Source organism: Carcharodon carcharias, chromosome 21 (genome assembly GCF_017639515.1).
Source record: "Carcharodon carcharias isolate sCarCar2 chromosome 21, sCarCar2.pri, whole genome shotgun sequence".
NCBI classification, from domain to species: Eukaryota; Metazoa; Chordata; class Chondrichthyes; order Lamniformes; family Lamnidae; genus Carcharodon; species Carcharodon carcharias.
Window position 1 is genome coordinate 40,144,317 of NC_054487.1, and position 24,328 is coordinate 40,168,644.

The 24,328-nt window shown below is 44.0% G+C and overlaps 1 protein-coding gene across 10 annotated transcripts in view; it reads right to left on the bottom strand.

The window, feature by feature from the left end:
- pot1 (protection of telomeres 1 homolog) overlaps positions 1 to 24,328 on the bottom strand; it is a 350,815-nt gene that overhangs the window by 256,223 nt on the left and 70,264 nt on the right. For all 10 annotated transcript variants that reach the window (XM_041216484.1, XM_041216483.1, XM_041216491.1 and 7 more), the window contains 2 exons: positions 20,592 to 20,664; positions 11,071 to 11,168 (listed from right to left, as the gene is read on the bottom strand). In XM_041216484.1, coding sequence (XP_041072418.1) covers positions 11,071 to 11,168; positions 20,592 to 20,664 — 171 coding nt within the window. The remainder of the gene's footprint in view (positions 1 to 11,070; positions 11,169 to 20,591; positions 20,665 to 24,328) is intronic.

Here is a 24,328-nt window from a genome sequence, read left to right on the forward strand (position 1 = left end):
GCTTTTCATCTTGCATTTATCAGGATAGAATCACAAGAATACCAACTCTCAAAGGGAGCAACAATTTATACTGCATGAGAAAAGGGTGTTGGAATGGTTGGCAACTGGACTCTAATTGGTCAAAAAACAAAAACAGAATTACCTGGAAAAACTCAGCAGGTCTGGCAGCATCGGAGGAGAAGAAAAGAGTTGAAGTTTCCAGTCCTCATGACCCTTCGACAGAACTTGAGTTTGAGTCCAAGAAAGAGTTGAAATATAAGCTGGCTTAAGGTGTGTGGGGGGGGCAAAGAGAAAGAGAAGTGGAGGGGGGGTGCGGTTGTAGGGACAAACAAGCAGTGATAGAAGCAGATCATCAAAAGATGTCAACAACAATAGAACAAAAGAACACATAGGTGTTAAAGTTGATGATATTATCTAAACAAATGTGCTAATTAAGAATGGATGGCAGGGCACTCAAGGTATAGCTCTAGTGGGGTTGGGGAGAGCATAAAAGATTTTAAAATATTTAAAAATAATGGAAATAGATGGGAAAAGAAAAATCTATATAATTTATTGGAAAAAAAAGGAAAGGGGAAACAGAAAGGGGGTGGGGATGGGGGAGGGAGCTCAAGACCTAAAGTTGTTGAATTCAATATTCAGTCCAGAAGGCTGTAAAGTGCCTAGTCGGAAGATGAGATGTTGTTCCTCCAGTGTGCGTTGGGCTTCACTGGAACAATGCAGCAAGCCAAGGACAGACATGTGGGCAAGAGAGCAGGGTGGAGTGTTAAAATGGCAAGCGACAGGGAGGTTTGGGTCATTCTTGCGGACAGACCGCAGGTGTTCTGCAAAGCGGTCACCCAGTTTACGTTTGGTCTCTCCAATGTAGAGGAGACCACATTGGGAGCAATGAATGCAGTAGACTAAGTTGGGGGAAATGCAAGTGAAATGCTGCTTCACTTGAAAGGAGTGTTTGGGCCCTTGGACGGTGAGGAGAGAGGAAGTGAAGGGGCAGGTGTTGCATCTTTTGCGTGGGCATTGGGTGGTGCCATAGGTGGGGGTTGAGGAGTAGGGGGTGATGGAGGAGTGGACCAGGGTGTCCCGGAGGGAGCGATCCCTATGGAATGCCGATGGGGGGGGTGAAGGGAAGATGTGTTTGGTGGTGGCATCATGCTGGAGTTGGCAGAAATGGCAGAGGATGATACTTTGAATGCGGAGGCTGGTGGGGTGATAAGTGAGGACAAGGGGGACCCTATCATGTTTCTGGGAGGGAGGAGAAGGCGCGAGGGCGGATGCGCGGGAGATGGGCTGGACACAGTTGAGGGCCCTGTCAACGACCGTGGGTGGAAAACCTCGGTTAAGGAAGAAGGAGGACATGTCAGAGGAACTGTTTTTGAAGGTAGCATCATCGGAACAGATGCGACGGAGGCGAAGGAACTGAGAGAATGGGATGGAGTCCTTACAGGAAGCGGGGTGTGAGGAGCTGTAGTCGAGGTAGCTGTGGGAGTCGGTGGGTTTGTAATGAATATTGGTGGTCAGTCTATCACCAGAGATTGAGACAGAGAGGTCAAGGAAGGGAAGGGAAGTGTCAGAGATGGAAGGTATTGCCATGGGGAAGGACCAGGTAATGGCTGTCCCTCAATCTTTTGTTTAGTTGAAAAAACTGCAATGCATGAAAATGTTTTTTCTGTTTACAAAGGACAGGGCCCTGTATGTGAAAACATGTAGCATCTAGCACTCATAAGTGAGCCACACAGCGAGCCCAACTGATAATTTTCAATTGGTTGTTAGTGAAATTCTTAGCATAATCAGGATTGTATTTTTAAGGGTTGTCCAATTCTGTGATTCAATCGCAGAATCACATCTAAAATTGGACACTACATTCTGATTTTTGCAAGCATGGGCTGGTTCAGTTTGGTCAGCACTTTGCCTGTTGCGAACAAAGACATGTGCTGTTTGGTACAATCCACTAATCATTGAGATGTACAGCCTAGATACCTGGCATCACATTCATATACCACATTACTACTCATTTGTGTGGTGGGCAGTATGTCTTTTTGGCTTGATGGCAGCGTCTTGTTAGTGGAGGATACCACTGGTAAAGAAAATATCATTTTTTACAATATTACTGTGGGATATTGTGAAGCAGGCTTGTGTGTGTGTGGGACGGATTTAATTAGACCGAAGATGGTCAGATTGCAAGGTTTAAATTATCAAAGGGTTAGGTGCAAAGCAGGCATTTTTGAAGCAGAAATGAACAAGCTAAGATGGGATATGAGTAGATCCAGCATGAATAGGAATTTGCATTAGGAGATAAATAAAGAGTGATTTTTTTAGCTATTGAATTTCAAAGAGAGAAAGAAAAGGATGTTCTACAACTGGTAAAGATCATAAATAAATAAAGCAAAGTTATTAAGTTTATTTTTCCTGAAAGTGGTGGCCATAAAGACAACATGAAAGATCTTTAGATTCTGAGAAAGGTTACTTTCAAAAGAAAGTTAAAAACAATGGGTTTAAAGGTGAAAGGGGAAAAATATATTTAAGAAAGATTGAAAGCTGTATGAGGTGTGTGTGACCATATGATCTTGAAGACTGTGCTATGCGAGCACCGTCCTGAGAAGGGAGCAGCCTCTAACCACCCCAGAGAAGTGTTTGGTTGTTCCAGAAAGCAAGGTTTTGTTACAAGCACTGGACTTCCATTGTTGAGTGAGAGGGAGAGAAGCTTGTGAAATATCTCCCCTATAGCAACAGTGGCTGCCTTGGGTTATATTACTGGATGTTTTATAGATTAAGAATCCAAAGGATCTGTTGCCTGGAAAAGGGTGTTTATTTGTAAGTCTAGCTAAGTAGAAATCTTTTGGGAAATGTTATAAGACTAAGTTTAACTGCGTAACTGTAACCTTGTGTGTTTAAGTTTTCTTGTGTTAATGAATGTTCTAATTTAACATTTAAAATCTCAAAAAGTCGTAGTGCAGTCTTTACTTCTGTCTTCAGTACACATACCTCCTCGTAAGAAATATAAATTGCAAAATTGTTGAGATAGCCTCACCCAGCTTCCCTTTGAGATTTGGTCAGCCTGGCAAATACCGCATGCCATATCATAAGAGACTTGTGTTGCTATTGTATAGTAGCAGCATGAAACGGCTAGCTTCACCTGTTGCTCAAATTTTTGAGACACCTTACACTTCCAGGGTAAGTAGAGGTAGGCTGGGCACTTTTCAGGACCAAAAGTAGCATCCTTAGTTCCATTCATGAGTTTGCACGATATACAGCTAGCAATTTTCTGATCAGGAATAGTCATTTTCCCACTTTGACGTGGGATAGCTTTGATGTGCCCAATTTGGCATCAAGTTTGCGTGGTGAGCAAATGATTCATGCTCTATGAGGTTGCCAATAAGGCCAACCTTACAGCATGTGGAAATGTAAGAATCTCAACACGTTTACTGATCAGTGATGGTAAGTTTGTGGTAGACAGTAGTAGAGAACCCATTGGTAGATTTCTCAACTTGCATACTGAGGAAAGGGTGCTCATTTGAATGCTCCATTTCAAAAGTAAATTTAAATGCAGAATGGAGCCCATTAAGGTGTGTAAGGGAATTCTTATATGTAGCTGCAGATTCAAACCTCTGGCTGTATATCGTGCAAACTCATGAATGGGCCCAAGACCACCAATTTTGGTCCTGAAAAGTGCCCAGTCAACCTCAGATTACCCTGAAGGGTAAGGTGTCTCAAGAATTTAAGCAGCAGGTAAAGCTAGCCATTTCATGCTGCTACTATGCTTTTCTCCACAAACAGGATGCTGCCATCAAGCCAAAAAGATGTTCTGCCTATCACACAAATGACTAACTTGGTGTATAAACCTTGGTGCCAGTGTGATGCCAGATATCTGGGCTGTACGTCCCAACAACTGGTGGATCATATCAAACAACACGTCCCTTCGGCTGTTCGTAACAGACTGACCGTCCTCAATCAGCCCATGCTTGTTAATTCAATGTCCAACATTAGATGTGATTGTGATTGGACAACACTTACTAAACAATCCTGATAGTGTAGCTCTTGGCACAAACAACCAATTCAACTAATTTAAGATTATCAGTCAGGCTTGCACTATGGCTCACTTACACATGCTAGACGCTTCATATGTCCACACACAGGGCACTGTCCTTTGCAAACAGAAAGAATATGTCCACATATTGAGCCTTTTTCAACTAAATAAAAGCTTAGAAGAAAGCCGTTCCCTGCTTCTTTCCCTACTGCAATGCATTGTCAATTAAAATCACCTTGCCTAGTTTGAATTTAAAAAGCCTGGCAGTTTTTGCCTGTGCATTCCCATGGCAATGCCTCTACCGATCAGAGTTCACTTGCCAACCAATCAGCACCCTTATCTCATCAGTATAGATTGTTGCTCCCTTTGAAATTTAATATTCTTGTGATTCTGTCCTGATGAGTGCAAAACAAAAAGCTTTGACAGCATGTCTTTTTTCAGCAACAACAATATAAACAACTGAAGATTGGCAGAGCCATTCTCAACAAGTGTATTTTCCATAACAGTCTAGTTTTGAAGAATAATTCATAAATAATCATGTTTTTCTGCTATAGGAAAATAAAGACAGACAAGGAGTGAAGAAATGCAGACACAGATCTTTGATGTAGATGATCCATTTTAATAGTGATTCACACAAAGAAAGTTCCAGCCTTTATTCATAATAGGGCAAGCATACTGCACAACTGAGGGACCATTAATAATGAAGAGTTATAGATCATATATCAGAAATAAATTATATGCAAAGTAATCAGCTAAGAAAATGCAGATTAAATATTCAACACCCTAAAATAATTTTTAAAATTTCCCACAGTATGATTGCTTCCCAGCATCTCGTCCATAATTAACATCCTTTGTTTGTGAATCACTGGGTACTAACAAGGCACTTCTTCAGGAGGGGCATCACTGCTGAGTCCAATCCTATCCTCAGCTAATTTCCACGCCCACTGGAGTCAGTAGAAACCCATCCATAGTACGATCCAAGCTCACTTTACCCTCCATCGCTAGGACAACTGAGAGACTCCCAATTGTTCCTCAGCTGTGATTATCTAACTCAACAAACTATACAGCCCTGATTTACAATGGTTTTTGAAACGTAACAGCGAACAGTCACCCGATTCCCACATTGGCTTTTGTCAGCGAATATTATACACTCAGATAAAAACAAAAAAAACTGCGGATGCTGGAAATCCAAAACAAAAACAGAATTACCTGGAAAAACTCAGCATCGGCGGAGAAGAGTTGACGTTTCGAGTCCTCATGACTCTTCTGTCCCTACAACCACACCAACCCCCTCCACTTCTCTCCCCCACCACAAACCACCCCCCCCCCCACCAACCACAGACCTTAAACCAGCTTATATTTCACCCCTTCCTTGGATTCACTCAGTTCTGTTGAAGGGTCATGAGGACTCGAAATGTCAACTCTTTTCTTCTCCACCGATGCTGCCAGACCTGCTGAGTTTTTCCAGGTAATTCTGTTTTTGTTTAATATTATACACTCAATAAGATGATGTGTGTGCTAAAGTGTTAATGATTGTAAGAGAATCAGCAAGTTGAAAAACTATCACCCACAGTGAATAGTTTGCAAGCTCAGCAATCAGAATATATTATAGGTTTGTAACTATCAGAAGCTTCAGACTGATAAATTATTGGGATACTCCAAGTATAGCCATTAAAAATGAAATTTATTTCACAAAAGGGAGAGAACAAACTTCTCCAAAGTGAAGTGCTTCTGCTCTCCAATGGGTGAATCTTGAGCTACTGGATTTATTTTACATATATGCACCTGACCTATCAAAACAGTTAATTTCTTTATTGTTCCGCTTGGTGTTAAAAGCAGGTTTGTATAGGTATGAGCTTGTTCTCACCACTTTTTTACTCATTCTCAGGATGTGGACATTGCTGACAAGGGCAGAATTTATTGCCCATCACAAGTTGCCCTGAGGAGGTGGCCTTGATCTTGAGGCAAGTCGAGCGGCTTGCTAGATTACTTCAGAGGGCAATTAAGATACAACCACATTGATGTGAGACTGGAGTCACATATAAATCAGATTAAGGATGTCAGGTACTCTTCCCTTAAGGGCATTAAATGAACCAGTTGTGCTTTTACAACAATCCAATTGCTTCGTGATCATTGTGACTGATATCAGATTTTTATTTTCTGAGTTTTGTTTTAAACTGAATTAAGATCCTTAAACTGCCATGGTGGGATTTGAGCTTGCGTTCAAATATGCTCTGAATTGTGTTCATGCCCACAAGTCCACCAATGCAACCATTATCAACTGCATCCCATTAAAACAATGGGTCTAAATGATGGAACATGGCTCCATTGCATTATGCATCCTGGTTACAAACAAAATGCTCTCAGTGACTCAGACACACAATTAGTTCCTTAAGATATATTTTTATAAAAGCATGTTATAGTAAAGCCATGTTGGTAATTAAAAAGTACTACACCACTACTAATACCATCCACGTTTAACACAGGCAATTGCTTATATTTGGCAAACAGCATTAACTATTCTCCATCACCATTTATGTTAACCATGAAGACACCATTTAGTGAATTAACTGTGTCGGCTATTTTGGTAAAAAGATTGCACTTCATTAAACTACCTTACATACATAATCGTCTCGGAGTAGTGTTGCACTCAGCATGGCCTCCAATATCAAACATGTACAAACGAGGCAAGATTCTGAACCTCAGCAACAAAATTCAACTCCTGACTATGAGTGAACTGTACATGATGAACATGATTGTAGAATCAGATCCCACAGAAAGAGCTCATTCAGTCCTTCATGCTGTGATAGATTTGAAAGAACAATCCAATTAGTCCCATTCCATTGCTCATTCCCCATAACCCTGCAAATTTCTCCTTTTCAAATATATACCCAGTTCCCTTTTGACCAAATCTGCTTTCACCACCCTTTCAGCCAGTGCATTTTATATCACAACTTACTGCGTAAAATAAATTCTCCTTATAGTTCTTAGGATAACTCACAGAAACATAAAAAACAGGAGCAGGAGTCGGTCGTTCGGTCCTTCGAACCTGCTCTGCCATTCAATAACATGGCTGATCCTTTATCTCAACACCATACCCCTTGATGCCTTTAGAGTCTAGAAATCCCTCTATTTCCTTCTTAAATATATTCAGTGACTTGGCCTCCAAAATCCTCTGAAATGGCAAGGTTTAGTTTGTTCATTAATCATCCCTGAAATTGAGCTGTGTCCAGCGCTACCCCTTTGAACCACCCACCTCATGTTGTCAGCAAAGTGTGTTAACACCAAGGCATCTGCGATAAGTGGCAGAATCTGTATAAAATGCATGACCAAAAATACTTCTATAGCCCAAGGGGTTATTGAATAGTTTACCTCCAGTTCAAAACTCCTTTTCGTATTTGAATAATTTATTTTACACGACAAGAGTATATGACTATACCATTAAGTTCAAAAGGCAAAACCAAACCATCAGCAAGCAGATAGGGACAGAGGCTAGGAGAAAACGCTGACTCTGTAAATCCTATTCCTCAGCAGTCACTAGTGGGGGTGAACTCCAGGACTCAGACCACAACACCGTTCAAACCATGTGCTCTGAGCTCCCTGTTAATGGTGGAGCATCATTCTAAAATACTCAGTCAAAACTCCACAGACCCTATAACAAAAGCAAAACACAGCGGATGCTGGAGGTCAGAATTTAAAACAAAAAGTGCTGGAAAAACTCAGCGGGTCTGGCAGCATCTGTGGAGAGAGAAACAGTTAATGTTTTGGGTTCATATGATTCTCCTTCAGAATGTTCCTAAGCCACGGACGCCATGTTTAGTAACAAGTCACAAAAAGCCTGCGATCTGTTATTCAATGGCTCCACTCACTGAAGACTAATTGACACCAACCAGCAACATTTAGAGTTTTCCTTACCCCACATCACCTCTTCAGTCATAAACCACCAGAGATATAAAAACAATCTCGGAAACACTGATCAAGTCAAGCAGCATCCAAGAGAACTGAGGCAATACTCATGTGTTGACAAAGGGTCACCTCTAAAATGTTAACTCCCCTGCTCTGTCTGCAGCTGTTGCCTGACCTGCTGAGTGTTTCCAGCATTTTGATCCTGGTGCAGATTTGTGGCATCTGCAGTTATCTAGCTTTTTGTTCATAAAATCTTGGTATTGAGATATAGCTGATCATCCTGATGACACGTTTTAACTCTGGAAAACCTTTGTTTTCCTATGACCCAGGCTGGGACTTCAAAGCCCGCAAAAGGTGTGCCCCTGGGTGCATACTCCCAAGACCTTGGTTCTTCTGGGTCAAGTGAAATAAACGATGGAAATTGTATGTCGATGGATTCAGGTAAGTTGTGGATTCTGGCCTGCATTTGGTTGAGAGAAAATTGTTGTGTCTTCTGTGATTATTGTATCACAGTTACAAATTAGAAATTCTGTAATCAAATGAAATTTGCTGATAATTTTCTGCCACTGTACAGTGTTGGTCCAGTTTTCCCACTCAGTGTCAGAATGGGAGGGCCTGCCATTAACTGAGATTTAAACTGCCCACATTTACACTGGGCCTTCAGGACATTCTGCTCCCGGCTCCAGTTTGAACCCAGCAGCCCGCAGACTTGGGGTGGGGGGTGCAATTCCCCTTCACACCCAACGCTCACCTCTCTCACTCCCCCCAACAAAGTTTACCCCCTCACCCCTGACAATGCTCAGCCCTCCCCCCACCCTCCAAAAATACTCAAGACCCCTCACCCTCTCACAATTCACACCCTCAACCCCCGACAATGCTCACTTCCCCCTCCCTCCTCGACAATGCTCACTTCCCCCTCCCTCCCCAACAATGCTCACTTCCCCCTCCCTCCCCAACAATGCTCACTTCCCCCTCAACCCCCAACAATGCTCACTTCCCCCTCAACGCCCAACAATGCTCAATTCCCCCTCCCTCCCCAACGATGCTCGCACACCCCCCACTCCCTGACGATGCCCACACCCCCCCAACTCCATTTCAATGCTCACCGCCCCCACCCGACAATGCTCACTCTCCGACCCAACAACAATGCTCACCCCCCTCACTCCCTGACAAACCTCACACCCTCTCACTCAACAATGCTCACCCACTCTCCCACTTCCCAACAACATTCAGCTCCTGCTCAGCCTCTCCCTTACATTCCAACAATGCTCACATGCCCAACAATGTTCATTGGCCCCCTAACCCGACAACCACCCCTGCATCCTAACCGAACAGCTGAAAATTGCTGGCTCTACTGACATGGGCTGGATGGGAGCCAGGTATTCCAGAAGTTGAGCCAGGAAAATAGATGTGGGAGGGCAGTGGCCTTTATCGGGAGCGATAGGCGAACATTGTCAGGAAGGGGAGAACTGTCGGAGTGAGGGGAGAACACTGTCGGGAGGGATGTTGAGCTGTGTCACGGTTGCTGTAGATGATAGAGAGCTTTAACACAAAAGCTGCTAACTCTTAAATTTATATCCATCACCTCCAGGTCTCTTCCTGATCAACGGTTGAACCAGTATAATCTCTTTTTAATGTACCTCTGAGATCACTAACATTTTGATTCTTTCAAATTTTCAAACAATTTCTTTAGGTCCACTTTGTACCTTCAATGGTTTCAACCATAGTCCTTCTTCACCTGTCGATATTTTTACCCCTTGATCTCAAATGGAACTTTTACATTTCCTTCATTGTGAAAACAACTCCTAAAAAGCTGAATTTCCCCTTCTGGTGCCAAACAAAGTCACTTCCTTTTCCCTGTAAAAATTATTAGCTCTTTCAATGTTCAAATACTTCCAAGGCCTGGAGGCAGTCTTCAGAATTTTCATATCTAAGCCTGGTATCACGTAAATACTACTTCCTGAATGAATCACCTCTTTCGTTCTTTATCCAGCAATATGGACCTTGAGCCCTTTTCTAGGATTCTTAACAAAAAGAGCAGAGAAATTGGTCCAAGTTATGTTTCTAAAGAATTACAGCACTGTGGAAGGCAGTTATGACAAAAAGGATTTTATAAATCCAGTTGTAAAATAGTGGTTCAATGGTACACTTCTTTTTCTGTCCTGACAGACTTCTTCTTGTAGTAGAATTCTGACACAACAGATTTAAAAACTGTCCTCTCATCTAAGGTTCAATTTAAACACAAGTGAAAGAAAAATCACTCGCTGCAGACTACAGTGTACTCATGTTATTCTGCAAGCTTACTTAACGTTTTGAAATTTATCTCCATGGCATTTCCCTGTACGGACCCATCTTTCTGACAGCCTGCCATTCTCTTATAAATTGGGCAGTGAGCTTGACAGGTTACAGGGGTGTTCTCTGTATAGTGTGGAATGGTCCAGGTGGTGAGCAGAGTTATCGACATCAGAGAAAGACTAGGATGACAGTCTCAGGAAGTAAGACAGGTTGCTGGCCAGTTAAAACAAAAGGTGCTCTGATTGACTTTCAGAATCAGATACCTCAAAAAGAACAAATCTCATTCATAATGACTGAATTTGGCAGGCCTATTGGCCTGTTTGACATTGTCACAATGCAATGAAAAGCTCCAGCCCAAACAAATAACCTTTCACTTGATATAAAATTGCATTGAATTTAAAGTACAGCAACAGGCCATTCAGCTAAATGGTCCATTCTCGGGTCTATGCTCTCCACACACCTGCTCAGACCCCTCTTCTTCTAATCCTATCAACATAACCTATTCCTTTTCTTTCCCACTCAAGTGTTTTTCTAGCTTCCCCCTTCTAGTTATATTATTTGCCTTAACTACTCCTTGTGATAGCAAGCCCCTATTCTAACCACTTTGTGAGTAAGTAAGTTTTTTGTGAATTCCTTATTGGATTTATTAGCTATGTCTTATGTGCGGCCCCTAGTTTGGTCTCCCCGCAAGTGGAAACATTTTCTCTACCTATCAAACTCTTCCATAATCTGAAAGACTTCATCCCCTCAGCCTGGTCCTTATCTAGACAAAAGATCCCCAGCCTGTTCAATCTTTCCTGATTATTATAAGCTTTCAGTTGACATACTCATTTAATCAAATACCTTACCCCTTGTTTAAGAGCATGTTCACAGTCATTCACCAGCTTTCCAAAAATAAAGGTGTTGATGGATGCTTGGTTGGACACTGACTGTTGTGTAGTTGCTTCTAAGAAAAGCAGAAAATAAGAGCTGCATTATGCTATAGCTTTCAGGTACAATTCCAATTATCTACAAAAGTTGTATTGCACAGATATATTTAACAAAAGTTCTGCAAAAGCATTTGCACCAAAGTAGGGAATCTTGGTGTCTCCACTCTATATAAAATTACAACTATTTTTTGCACTTTTTACATCAGCTACATTGACAACTGTTTTCATTTCAATATACATCAATTCATGATGTTACTAGAGGCTGTAACAACTTAAATGACAGCAGTGATTTTCATTCTGGACAGCAAGTGTAGGGCCAGGGTTGTGGGGGGTGGGTGGCTACTTGACCGGACTTTCATTTATATATTTATCCAGTGCCTTTCCCAAGCTCCCAGAGGATGCGAATCCCAGGCAACAAATTAAATTTGAAGTGCAGCAAATGGCTGCATGGATATAAAATTGACTAAGGCACAGAAAACAGAGTTGTGGTCAATGGCTGTTTCTCGGACTATAGGGAGATGTACAGTGGCGTCCCTCGGAGTTCAGCACTGTTTTTGATGTACATTAATGACTTGGACTTGGTGGAACTGGAAAAGCTGCAGATGATGTGAAACTTAGAAGTGTAGAAAAGAGTGAAATGGATGCAATAGGCTTGAAAAGCACATGGATGGGTGAGTTGAATGGTTGAACACATGGCATATCAACATCAGTGCAGAAAAGCATGAAGTGATATATAAAAACAAAAAACTGCGGATGCTGGAAATCCAAAACAAAAACAGAATTACCTGGAAAAACTCAGCAGGTCTGGCAGCATCGGCGGAGAAGAAAAGAGTTGACATTTCAAGTCCTCACGACCCTTCGACAGAATGAGTGAATCTAAGGAGAGGGGTGAAATATAAGCTGGTTTAAGCTGGGGGGGAGGGAGAGAAGTGGGGGGGGGGGGTGGTGTAGTTGTAGGGAGGGGGGGCGGTGAAGCTTGTCCCTACAACCACACCCCCCCCCCCACTTCTCTCTCCCCAACCCCCCCCCTCCCCCTCACCTTAAACCAGCTTATATTTCACCCCTCTCCTTAGATTCACTCAGTTCTGTTGAAATGTTGTGAGGACTCGAAACGTCAACTCTTTTCTTCTCCGCCAATGCTGCCAGACCTGCTGAGTTTTTCCAGGTAATTCTGTTTTTGATGAGGTGATATATGTTGATCAGAGGGAAGGGGAGAGGTAATACAAGGTACAATTTTACAGGGATGCAAAAGCAAAGAAACCTGGTGGTGTTAGTGCCTAAATTGTTGAAGATAGGGGGACAGTTTAGAAACCGATATGGGGTAACTGGCTTTATAAAAAAAAGTACAGATGAAAAGCCAGGAAGTTATGCTAAATCTGTACAAAACATTAAGTTCAGCCCCAGTAGGAGCACGGAGTCCAAATCTGGACGTCACAATTTAGGAAGGAGAGGCTACAGCCCAAATTTCCCAGAATGCTTCCAGAGATAAGCAATTACAATTACATGGATAGACTGGAGAATCTGAGAAGGGCAAGAGGAGATTTGATAGAGGTGTTTAAAACTATGAAGGGTTTAAATATGGTAAACAAAGAGTAACTGTTTCCAGTGACTGAAAAGTTGATAAACCAACAAGCCAGGGGTTTAAGGTGACGGGCAGAAGAATGAGAGGCAATGTGAGGAGAAACACTTTTACACAACAAATGGTTTCTAAAAACTCATGAACACTTATAGTTTAATGATGTTGGGAGCTTATTAAATCATAGTTTTTCAGACGTTTTAAGCACACTAGCTTTTCGGAATAAATTTAGATATGTTAAAAGTTTACCGAGGATTTGGCTGATTTATAAGCAATCTATGCTTTTGACTTAAAAGGTTTTTAAAGTGGCAATTTAAACTGCATTTTGAAGGGAGGACACACAAAAAGGTGAAATTATGTGACAACAGTTATTGCTTAGAGCTGAAATTCCTGGTGCAGAATCATCCCAGATTTGCACTAAGTGTGGTAGTGGTTGGGAGAAACGGTTTGCCCGCTGGCCGCAATGGCAACTTCGCAGGCTGTGTCGACCTAGACCCGCCACATTAATTACTGTTTCCATGGAATGCGAGCTCTCATTCGCTCACCATGCCATTGCGTCGCCGCTTCCTCTCAGCCGAGCGCATACCTCTCAATGTTCCAGCCACAGCTGCTGTCCAGAAGATGTGGCTGCGAAAGGCAAGAAGGCTACAGCCTCCAGGTTCAATGACGCGTCCTTCGAGCGACTTTTGGGCACAGTGGATGCTTGCCGTGATATCCTGTACCCGCGCTCTGGCCTTGGGAGGGGCAGCAACATCACCAATGGGACTTGGGAGGCGTTGGTCAGTGGTAGTCAGTGCCAACACCCTTTAAATGAGGACAGCCACCCAGTGCCGTATCAGATGAATGATCTCCTCCGTTCCACTAGCGTAAGTCATTCTTCTCATCACTCTCAACTCTCACACTCACAAACCCATCACACATCCACAGGGCCCTCACTCACTGCCAGTTCAAGGGACATCACCATTCACTCTCTCACACACACCGTCATTGTCCTCATATCATCCATAGAACCACTCACTACCCATACATGCCAGGCATACTTATAATTTGGCCTGGCAAGCGTCCTGCTTACACTCTCTCAACCTCTATTCATGCAGGACAAGCTGGCACACAACAATGGGGCGAGGTCACGGACTGGTGGAGGAATGCCTGAAATCAAGGTCCTCACAGACTTTGAAATCAGAGCCATCCAGCCGGCCATAAGGATCTGCACCGGTCCTGTGCTGACGGTGAGGTCAGCAGTGCAACATCCATCAGACAAACATACCATGAGTGATGAGTATTGTTTCACAGGCCACTGCCATGCGATAATTATCTCCCCTTGCTTTCGCAGGCACATCTGGGAAACAGCTGACAGAGTCCACGACCCAGAGCCTCCAATCAGGCCCCAAAGGAAGCTCAGGAGAGGAATCTGCTGAAACCCTACCTGGAGATCTCTCACAGCGCTCACCCACACCCTCCACCAGTGCAGAGACACACACCTCGGTGAGACCTAGCTTTAAAGTAGCCTCAGGATCACAATCCGGTGAGCATATCGCACTGTCTAATCCACAGCAGGCAGCTGCACAGACTTCCCAGGTGTCTAGCATTCAGAGGACTGCTGGAGGCCAGAAATTTGCTGATGAACCTCTGGACTCAGTCATGTTACAGTTGCTGGAGCTGCAAAGGCAAGCTCGGGAGCAACAGAAAGGGATGTCCGCTGCACTCCTCAGATTGCAAGGCACGATGGAGGAGTCCATCCACCTTCAGACCGAGGTGATAGGGCCGGCATGTCAATGCACCGAGGTCAACACTGGTAGGATGGCGGCCACCCTGGAGACCTTGGTCCAGGACATCAGTCCTGCACCACTGCATGGACTTAACTCCATTGCTGATACCATAGCTGCCCTCCAACATTGTGTACGCTAAAGGGGTGTGGTGCAGCTCGATCTCACTCCAGCTATCCCTTCTCCTCAAGGAGTCAGTCAGGGGCCCTCGGGCACCCATAGGGAGGATCATCAGCAGGTGCACACCTCGGGTCTATCCACCCAAGTGACTCTCAGAATGGCCAGCCCATCCAAATCCCCTCTTCATGTGACCCCAGCAGCTCAAGCTTCACAAGCCGAGGAGGGGGCCACTGCCAAACAACAGGGCCCCGAAAGCAGGCCGGGACCCTCAGGTCTCAGCCCTCCAGAGGGCATCCGTTAAAGTCTTCACAAACAAGGCGTAGCTGTCAGCAGGCCGCCTCCACCTCCGCTGTGGATGACCAGGGAGCACCAAGACGTAAAGGCAGGGTTAGGAGAGTTAAGAAGGTGTAATTGCACAGCCCGGGCACAGGTGTTGATCACTTGTACATAATGTTCACTATTGCCAATGAACTCCTAAGAATGTCTACCTGCCTGTGGCTCCTTGTTCTGATGAGCAGTGTTCTTGTCACTTAGATGTGAAACCTTTCTGCACAAGATAAAGGCAGGTGTCTCAGTCCAGGGCCTCTTCCCTGTGCTTTGTGCAGCCTTCAGACCAAAGTGATGGTCCAGCCTCACACTCCCTGGACACATTACTGATGCCTGCACCTCGATGGTGCTTGTCATTGCTGCCAGAATGTAGTGGGCAGGTTACCTCATTCTCTCTGTGTGCTCTCAGCACCTTTAAAAGGGCTGGCCCCCATCTCTTCAAATCTATGACCACTGATACTGTGCTCCTGAAGGGGTCAGGTGCTGAAGGCAGACAAAGGATCAGATGCTTTTGAAGTTTTATGGCATCCTCGCTATGATATGACCCTGATCACAAGTCACAAGTGAACTGCCCTCGGCCAGACAGAAGTCAAGCATTCTCAGAGGCTGTGTGAAGGTCTATGGAGTGTCCTCACTACGTCATCATCATCCTCCTGGAATCGAGCAACTACTAAGGCCTCCACTGCATCTCTACGTTAGGAGCATTATCACAGAGGGTATGTGCACTGCCATAAGCCAGACGGGGGTCAAACATTCATAGATGCAACCTGATGACCTGTTGTGTCTCCTGACCTCATGTCATCATCAACCTCCACAAATCTAACAGCCAGGAAGGTCTCCCAGTGCGCCTGCCTCGTCTGGCCAGCACGAGGGCCTCATCCTTATCATCTTCGCCTTCGATTACCTCCTCACCTTCATCACAGTCAACGAGCTCCTTATTGGACGAGACCTCCAGCTCCTCCACAGCCAGATCGTCTCCCTGTTGCAGTACCAGGTTGTAAAGGGCACAGCAAATGATGACGATATGTGACACCCTCTGCGGACTGTATTGCAGGACTCCACCAGACTGGTCCTGGCACCGGAACCTCATCTTCAGCATCCCAATGCTCTGCTCCACCAAGCTGTGAGCTGCGGCATGAGCCTCATTGTAGCGTCGCTCTGCTGTAGTCTGAGGCCATCGCACGGGTGTCATCAGCCATGGCCTCTGCAGGTAGCCCTTGTCCCCGAGGAGCCAACTCTGCAGCCCCTGTGGACTCTGGAAGGCGTCAGGAATTTGCGACCGACTGAGGATGTAAGAGATGCGGACACTTCCTGGAAACTGTGCACAGACCTGCAGTATGCTTTTTTGGTGGTCGCACCCCAGCTGCACATTCAGCAAATGGAATTCTTGTGGTTGACATAGTAGGCCACTTGTTGCGATGGAGATCTGAGCGCCACGTAAAAGCAGTGGATCGCACCCTGCACCTGTGGGAAACCCGAGATCTGGGCAAACCCTATCGCTTTTGCATCCTGGCTCTCTTGGTCCTGGGTGAAATGCACAAAGTTGTGTGCCCTCGCAAAGATGACATCCGTGACCTCATGGATGCATTTGTGGGTGGAGGTTTGTGATATCCCACAGAGGTCACCTGTGGAGCCCTGAAAGGAGCCACTGGCATAAAAATTGAGCACCACGGTCACTTTCATGGCCACTGGCACTAAATGCCCTCCATGTCCCTATGGTGCCAAATCCTGCAGTAGCTGGCAGATGTGACCAACCAGTCCCTGAGACATGCGCAATCTTCAACGACACTAGTTGTTGGTCACCTGCAGGAATGAAAGACTGCACCTATGTACCCTGGGTCTAGCTAGGCACTGACCAGCGACAGCTCAATGCGGCTCTTCAGTGGTGTGTGCGGGAGCTCCAGCCGCTCCTTCTTCTGAGGGTGTTGCTCCTCCCTCTGCATAGCCAGGAGCCTCCGTCACTCTCTTCTCCGTTGTCTCCGCTCTCTGTACACCACAAGGCATACAGCTAGGTCACCAGGCTCCATACTCCTGATGTACTCCTCCTGCAGGATGAGAGAGAGAGAGGCACATGATTTAGCTTGAGTGTACTAAGAACCTCTCTTGGTTAAGTCTGAAGGCCCCTTAACGCATTCCGGGGAGTACAGGTCACTACTTGGATGGCCAGAATTTAGTGTGCTGCATGGCGACCTGAAACCCCAATCACCCATTGGACCTCATGCTGTGCTTGCAGCTCAGGCACAGACATTTTTCTAACCCGCGCTGCAAGGCTGCACTGTTAGCTTGAATTATGGGGGAGGCTGGTCCAAACTAGGACAGTGATATTGCAATGGGCTGTGAGCGCCTTCACCAGTGACTTCTCCACAGTCAGCTTTAGCAAGGAGATTGTACAACAAGCCTAGTCGTCCAACTGTTCTGCAGTCCACTAAAATGCTCATTAGTTTGCAGACTGTGCCCGAGGGGCCAAAAGCTCTGGAGAATTTGGTGCCACTTGCATGCCCCTGCGCTGCTAGAGTGGGCAGATAAGCTAGAGGCCTGACTCCATGCATATCAATGTGGCTGCATCTGAACTGTCTCAGCTGCAGAGGAATGGTCACTTTATACAAGGTTTCCCTGATACATAAGCGCTTCCCTCGTCCCCGCCCTGCATGTGCTTGTGCACTACCTTCAACCCCATGGCTGCCCTTGCCCCCACCCCCAAGCTGCCTCAACCGCAGGGCAGTCCTTGTCCCCACACCTCCAATGCACCTCAACCTTGAAGTTCAACAGGTGATGCAGGATGAGCACTGCAGAACGTTACTGTGCACTCACCTCCGAGTGCGCCTCAAAGTGCAGCCTGCCAAATGCACACCTTTTATATGCTGTTGTGAAACACGCTGATGGGTGGATGGTCCAGCAGTGGGGTGGTGGGGTGCTGTGTTTCTGGCAGACTGGCCATAATAATGATGTGCAGATGTATTACAATGAGGCCCCGTTGTTCAATGGCGGGAGACATGGCCCGCCATCGACAGCTGAGCAGGCGAACGCAAACTGGTTTCAAGGAGGTTGTGAAACCAATTTCTGGCCTCCTCACCATATTGTCCGCTCACGTCACCAAACATGCCCGACGCCAGCGGGCACGGACAATTCTCTCCGTGATCATTGCACCAGCTGGGATAACTATTAACTCTATTTTGCTATTTGTCTGGAGATTGGCTTATACTCTAGGAATTCAAACTTCAAAAGGGTGCAGTTAAATCGATCACAGTAAATTGGGCTGAACTATTCATGGTTAAACCGACAAACAGCGGGAAAAATTTCAAAAGTATTTTGGTACAATACAAAACCAACATGAACCCCTAAAAAGGTAAAAGTTCCTCTTGTGCAATTAAGTAATCATGGTCAACAAACAAGGTAAGAAACAGCATCAAGCTAAAAGAAAAGTCAGACACAAATGGAAGAAAAATGGAACTTCAACAGACCAGGAAAGCTATAAAAACCATTAAAAGATATAAGAAGTATAAAAGTATAAAAAGGTGCAAAAAGGGAACATGGAAAAAAACCTGCAAAGGATGTTAAAGCTAGCAACAAGTTTATATAAAACTACTAAGGGAAGCAGTGATAAGCAAAATGTGGGACCAATGAATAGAATATAATGGGCAATAAAGAAATGACAGACTTGCTAAACAAACACTTTGTATCTGTTCTCACAACAGAGGAAGAAGACAAAATACCAAAGGCATAAAGAAGCCTAAAAAGAAGACAAGAGGAGAGAAACTGAGTTGATTTAAAAAAAAAGTAAAAAAATATGCTAATGGGGAAATCATTGATATTTAAACTGAATAGTCTCTATACATGTCGACTTCCATCCAGAGCATTAAAAGATGTTCAGGAAAGTATAAATGCATTGGTCACAATTTTATCACGATCTCTAGATTTGGGAATTGTGCCTGTGGATTGGAAAACTGCAAATATAATTCTATTATTTAAGGAGTGCAAAAAAACAGGAAACTATAGGCCTCTTGGTTTAGTTTCTGTTGTGGGGATCGATCATCGGGAACAGAGAGGCTGAGCATGTGGATGAATAGGAGTCAATCAGAGAAAGTCAGCATGGGTTTGCAAAGGATAGGTCATGTCGGGCTAATTAATTGACTTTTGAGGATGCAACTAACAGGGAAGGAGGACTGTCTATAGATGTTGTTCATATGGACTTCCAGAGACATTTTAAGGTTCCTCACAAGGGAATATGAAAAATAACAGCGCACAGAGTTGAAAATAACATTGTGACATGGGTCAGTAATTGGTTTGCAAAGTAGGGATAAAAGGCATAAACTCTAGGAGGTTGTGACAAGTGGTATTATGGACTATAAAAGGGAGGTTGAAGGTCTGTCTGTATTAAGCTACTGGTTATTAACTACCTAATCTGATCTGGTTTATAAGGCTAGTGTTCTTAGCACCTTGTATGGCTGTGAAACATTGTTGACTTACAGTTGTCAAGAAAAGAAGCTCCATAATTTCCATCTTCATTGTCAGCAGCACATTGAGAGTATATTCTGGCAGGACAAAATCATGAATGTGGCTGTCCTCTCAAAGGCAGAGCTCCCCAAGCATGCTGGCATAATCAAATAGAGTCGGAGTCGGCTATGGTGGCTTGGACATGTCCTCAGCATGGAAGAGGGTCACATACCCAGAGACTTTTTGTATGGCAAGGTAGCCAGACGACCAGTGGAGCGCCCAAGGCTCCATTTCAAGGATGCTTGCAAGCATGATTTAAAGCCCTAAACATCTACTGTCACACCTGGGAATGACAAGCTGGCGAAAGGGGGAAATGGCGGCACCTCCCTTGGGATTGCACCACTACGATGACTAGTGGCTCCAACAGCTTAGCAACAGGTGCCAACATCGAAAACAAGAGCCCACAATGTCACTTGGCAGTTTATGTGCAGGGCTTGTGGCAGAAGCTGCCTCTCATGAATTGGGCTACACAACCCATCAAAGCATCAAAGGAAGACACTCCACCTAAATAGATTATTTGCTGAGTGTCCATCATCTCTTGTAGATGGAAGGATGCCATCACACAATCATTGTAATGAGCAGGCGGTATAACGTTTGTATGCTCCCTACGCCAGAAGGAACAGGCACATATTAATTGCACATTGCATTACCCCGATCCGTTTTCAGAGGCTATCCAATTTTGACCCATAGGTTTATACATCCAAATTTTCAAATTACATGAAGTAGGGGGCATAGACCATTTCATAGATGAGAGCAGCAAGTTACAGAGGGGCTAGACAGATGAGTGAGGAAAACTGTGACAGACAGAGTTCAATGTGGAGAAGTGTGACATCAAACACTTACGACCAAACGAAAAACAAATCAGAATATTTTCTAAATGGAGAGAGACTGGGAATTATATTGGAGTAAAGGGATTTGTGTGTCTAGGTACAAAATGACTAAAAACTCACGCACAAGTACCTTAACCTCAGAGTTGCTGGAGTACAAAGTACATGTAGAGTCCTTCTACCCACATTAAAATGGCAGCAATTTAAAATGTTTTAGAAGTTGGCAAATATTGAAATATAAAACTGAAATGTTAGCAACTTACCACCAAATTTGTCAAATTATGATATACAGCACTTTCACAATCTGTCCATCAATCAATGTCAACATACCTCCCAACACCATTTTGAATACTTTTTCTCCTGATCCAAATTCGTGTGGTGGGTACTTCACCAAAATAGTTCCCTAAATAGCAAAAACAAAGGTACAATGGAAATTAAACAATGGCTGCTGTAATATCACATTTGGAGCCAGTTTGACCATGCTCAAGATTTAGTTGTTAAGCCCTCTCTTTCTCTAATGGCTGCCTAAGTCTCCCAGTGGAGAATAGGCAAACTCAGTAAAGAATCCAGGAGTAAGAATGAACAGCATCCTCGTAATGACCTGTAGTGTGCAACCAATAAACTCACAACAGGGATCCACTCACGATTCCTAATTCACTTAAAAGAGATGCTAAACATTGGTCAGCTAATTCCCTCCAATACAAGGCCGGGGAAATTAGTATTTTTTTTCTCTTTATTCTTTCATGGGATGTGGGCTTCACTGGCAAGGCCTGCCCATTTGTTACCCAACCTTAATTGCCCTTGAACTGAACATTTCATGGGATAGTTAAGAGTCAACCACATTGCTGTGGGTCTGGAGTTACAGTAGGCCAAGTAAGGATGGCAGATTTCCTCCCCATTAGTGAAGCAGATGGGTCATTACAACTGTTGACAGTTTCATGGTCACCATTGTGGATAATAGTTTTATATTCCGAGATGTATTAATCCACTAGCTGCCATGGATTTGAACCTATGTCCCCGGAGCATTAGCCTGGGTCTCTGGATAACTAGTCCAGTGACATTACCACTAGGCCACCATCTCCCCCTGTATTGTGCCAATTTTATCAGTGGAAGCCAAAGGAGAAGGTCATCCACTCTCTTGGATACAAGACTCCTGCTGAGCATTGCACTGAGTCAAAGATTCACATTTTAAAAACAAATTCAACAGGTTGTTTCTTCCTGCGTTTTTTGATGGACAACTGAAATAAGCAGCAGCTTACCCTAGGACTCAAAATGACAGCATGTTCCAAAATACCATTAGCTTCTGATTCCAGAAGCAGTTTATTGCCACTGTATGTCACTCACCAGAAAATTATAAAGAAAGAATGATCCAGCATTTCAATTTTATTAGTTTACCTTGTTGTGTGGTTGCTCATGTGAGAGATCAGTTGTGTTGTGCCTGTTTATACAAATTGTATGAAGTAGGTACAAGTATTTAGCTAATTCTACTGCATTTTGGCATATAGCTTTGCTTTTCTCCAATGTGGATTTTCTTGCTGGTATTTTGAACAAGCGAGTAGGCCATTCACAACATCGCAGTTCTGTCTGTGCTGGCACTTTTACAGGATAAAACCTCGCATTTATAGAGCATCTTTCATGACCACAAGACATCCTAAAGCTCTTTACAGCCAATTATGTACTTTTGAAGTGTGGTTACTGCTGTCACATAGGAAACACAGCTGTCAATTTGCACACAGCAAGGTTCCATGTACAGTAATGTGATAATGACCAGAAAATCTGTTTTATGTTCAGGGATAAAGCCAGAACACCGAGAGGTCCACGACTCTCCTTTGAATAGTGCCATGGGATCTTTAACATCTAGCTGAGAGGGAAGGCAGGGTTCCGCCTCAGAGAGTATTGCTGACAGCTAGGAGCACCAAGGCAGAAGGTTGCAAAGCACCAGATTAAATGGCAATGCCCTGAACATCAGCAGGGAAGAAAATCTGACAACAGTTATGAAAAATTTGAAGTAAGATAGTAAAATTCAAACAGCACATTTAAACAACACCTCAATATGAATTTTCTGGACTATAAAAAGGTGGCAAAAGGACTGCATGTTTTAAGCTATTGGTTACTATCTATATAATCTGACCTGGTTTATAAGGCCTGTGTTTACAGCACCTCGTTGTACAGCTGTGAAACATGGGGGCCTTGCAGTTACTAGGAAAAGAAGCAATAATTTCCATTTTCGCTATCTGCAGTGTATCAGGGGTATATCCTGGCAGAGCAAAGGCAGAGCTCAAAAGTTGCTGGCACTAGTCAAACAGGGCAACTTCAGTAGCTCAGCCACATCCGCAGGTTGGAAGGCAGTCACATACCCAAGAACTTTCTGTACAGTGAGGTAGTCAGAGCCAGACAGCCAGCAGGATGCTCAAAACTCCATTTCAAAGATGCTTGCAAGCGTGACATGAAGGCCCTGGACATCAATTACTGCACCTGGGTCACTAGCTGATGACAGAGGAAATTGGCGACACCTCCAATGGGTTGATGCACCACCATGAAAACCAATGGCTACAGCGGCTTGGCAACAGCACCAATGTCAAAAACAACAAAACCCACAATGTCACTTGGTAGCTTCATATGCACACTTGTGGCAGGAACTGCCTCTCAAGGACTGGCCTTCACAGCCTTCAGCAAAGGTGCACCATTCAAAGACACCCCATCTGAAATGGGTTGTTTATTGCATAGCCATCATCTTTCATAGATGGAAGGAGGCCAGTAAATCTGAGCTGTTAAAATTGGAAGGCAATTTTCAAAGCAATTACGGTTTGTCAACATCAATTTAGATGCTCCACCTTGCGAGTCTTTTGTCTGGCATAATTAATATTTGCTAAAGCTGCATTTGAAAGTAGAGATCCCAAAAGTTTTTCTAAATTTTAATTTTCCTGATGAATCCCTCTTCACCAATGCAGGCTGTTCTAATGAATACGTGCATGCAAGGAATAAGACTGTCAACTTGATGCAACAAGTTTGATGGCCAAACAATTTTCTACAGTTAACACAATACGTTGACTATGTTACTCTAGAAGGGCATATTTCCTCAACACTGAAGTGTCATAAACACGAAGTTTTCAGTGCAGAGATTTAAAAGCAAACAAGCACTCAGGCACGGTAATGCCTTGCTCTCTTTTCAACAGTCCATTGGGCTGTTAACAGCCAGAATGCGTTCTATCAATCTGTGGCTGGCAAACCAATTCAAACACTGCCCAGGGAGGTTTTCTTTGGAAACATATGGCTCCATTTTCTCAATATGAATATTTATTTAATGCAAGTATCATTACCATATCACATGTCAGCACAATGTTCTCCCTCAAAGTGAAGTCTTCATCTAACCCAAAGCAAACAAACCTCATGTGGCTTGCCAGCATAAGGCATTCTAGTCTGTATGTTACATCTGTTTGCACCTCTGCACAGGACGGTTTACTGAATTAAAAGCTCTTTATAATTGCAACTCTTTGCTGAAGCTGCAAGAAAGCCTGCAAATTTATCTCAAAGCTCCTATTTCACATTTGTGGATGGCTCTCCCTCTGTGGTTTTGGTAGTGGTTTACTGTGCCAGCTATGGAGCACTGGAACACTGGTACCCATGGGTGACCTTTGCAGGCTGGTTATTGGTGGAAAATGATTGGAGCAGAAGGGGTTATATTTCATCAGAATAACCTGAAATGCTGAGGACACTATCTTGGCTATTACAAAGTTCTTATACGACTTACATATCCAGAGGAAGCTTATTCAAATTTCAGAGTTTAGCCAATTCTCTCTCCCATGGAACTCTTTAGAAAATACTCCATGGCAACAAGGCTAATGGCGTCTTGGCAACAAGATAATTTTTCTAAAACTTAAAGTAGTAAAAAATTTTACTACTACTACTACAACAGATATAATAGTGAAACACTACTTTTGTATTTTGTCTTTATTCAGTCTCGTCCTGTGGCCATCGTCAGCAGTATTTATTGCTTACCCCTAGTTGCTCTTGAGGTGGTGGTGGTAAATCTTCTTCTAGAAATGCTGCAGTCATTCTAGTAGAGG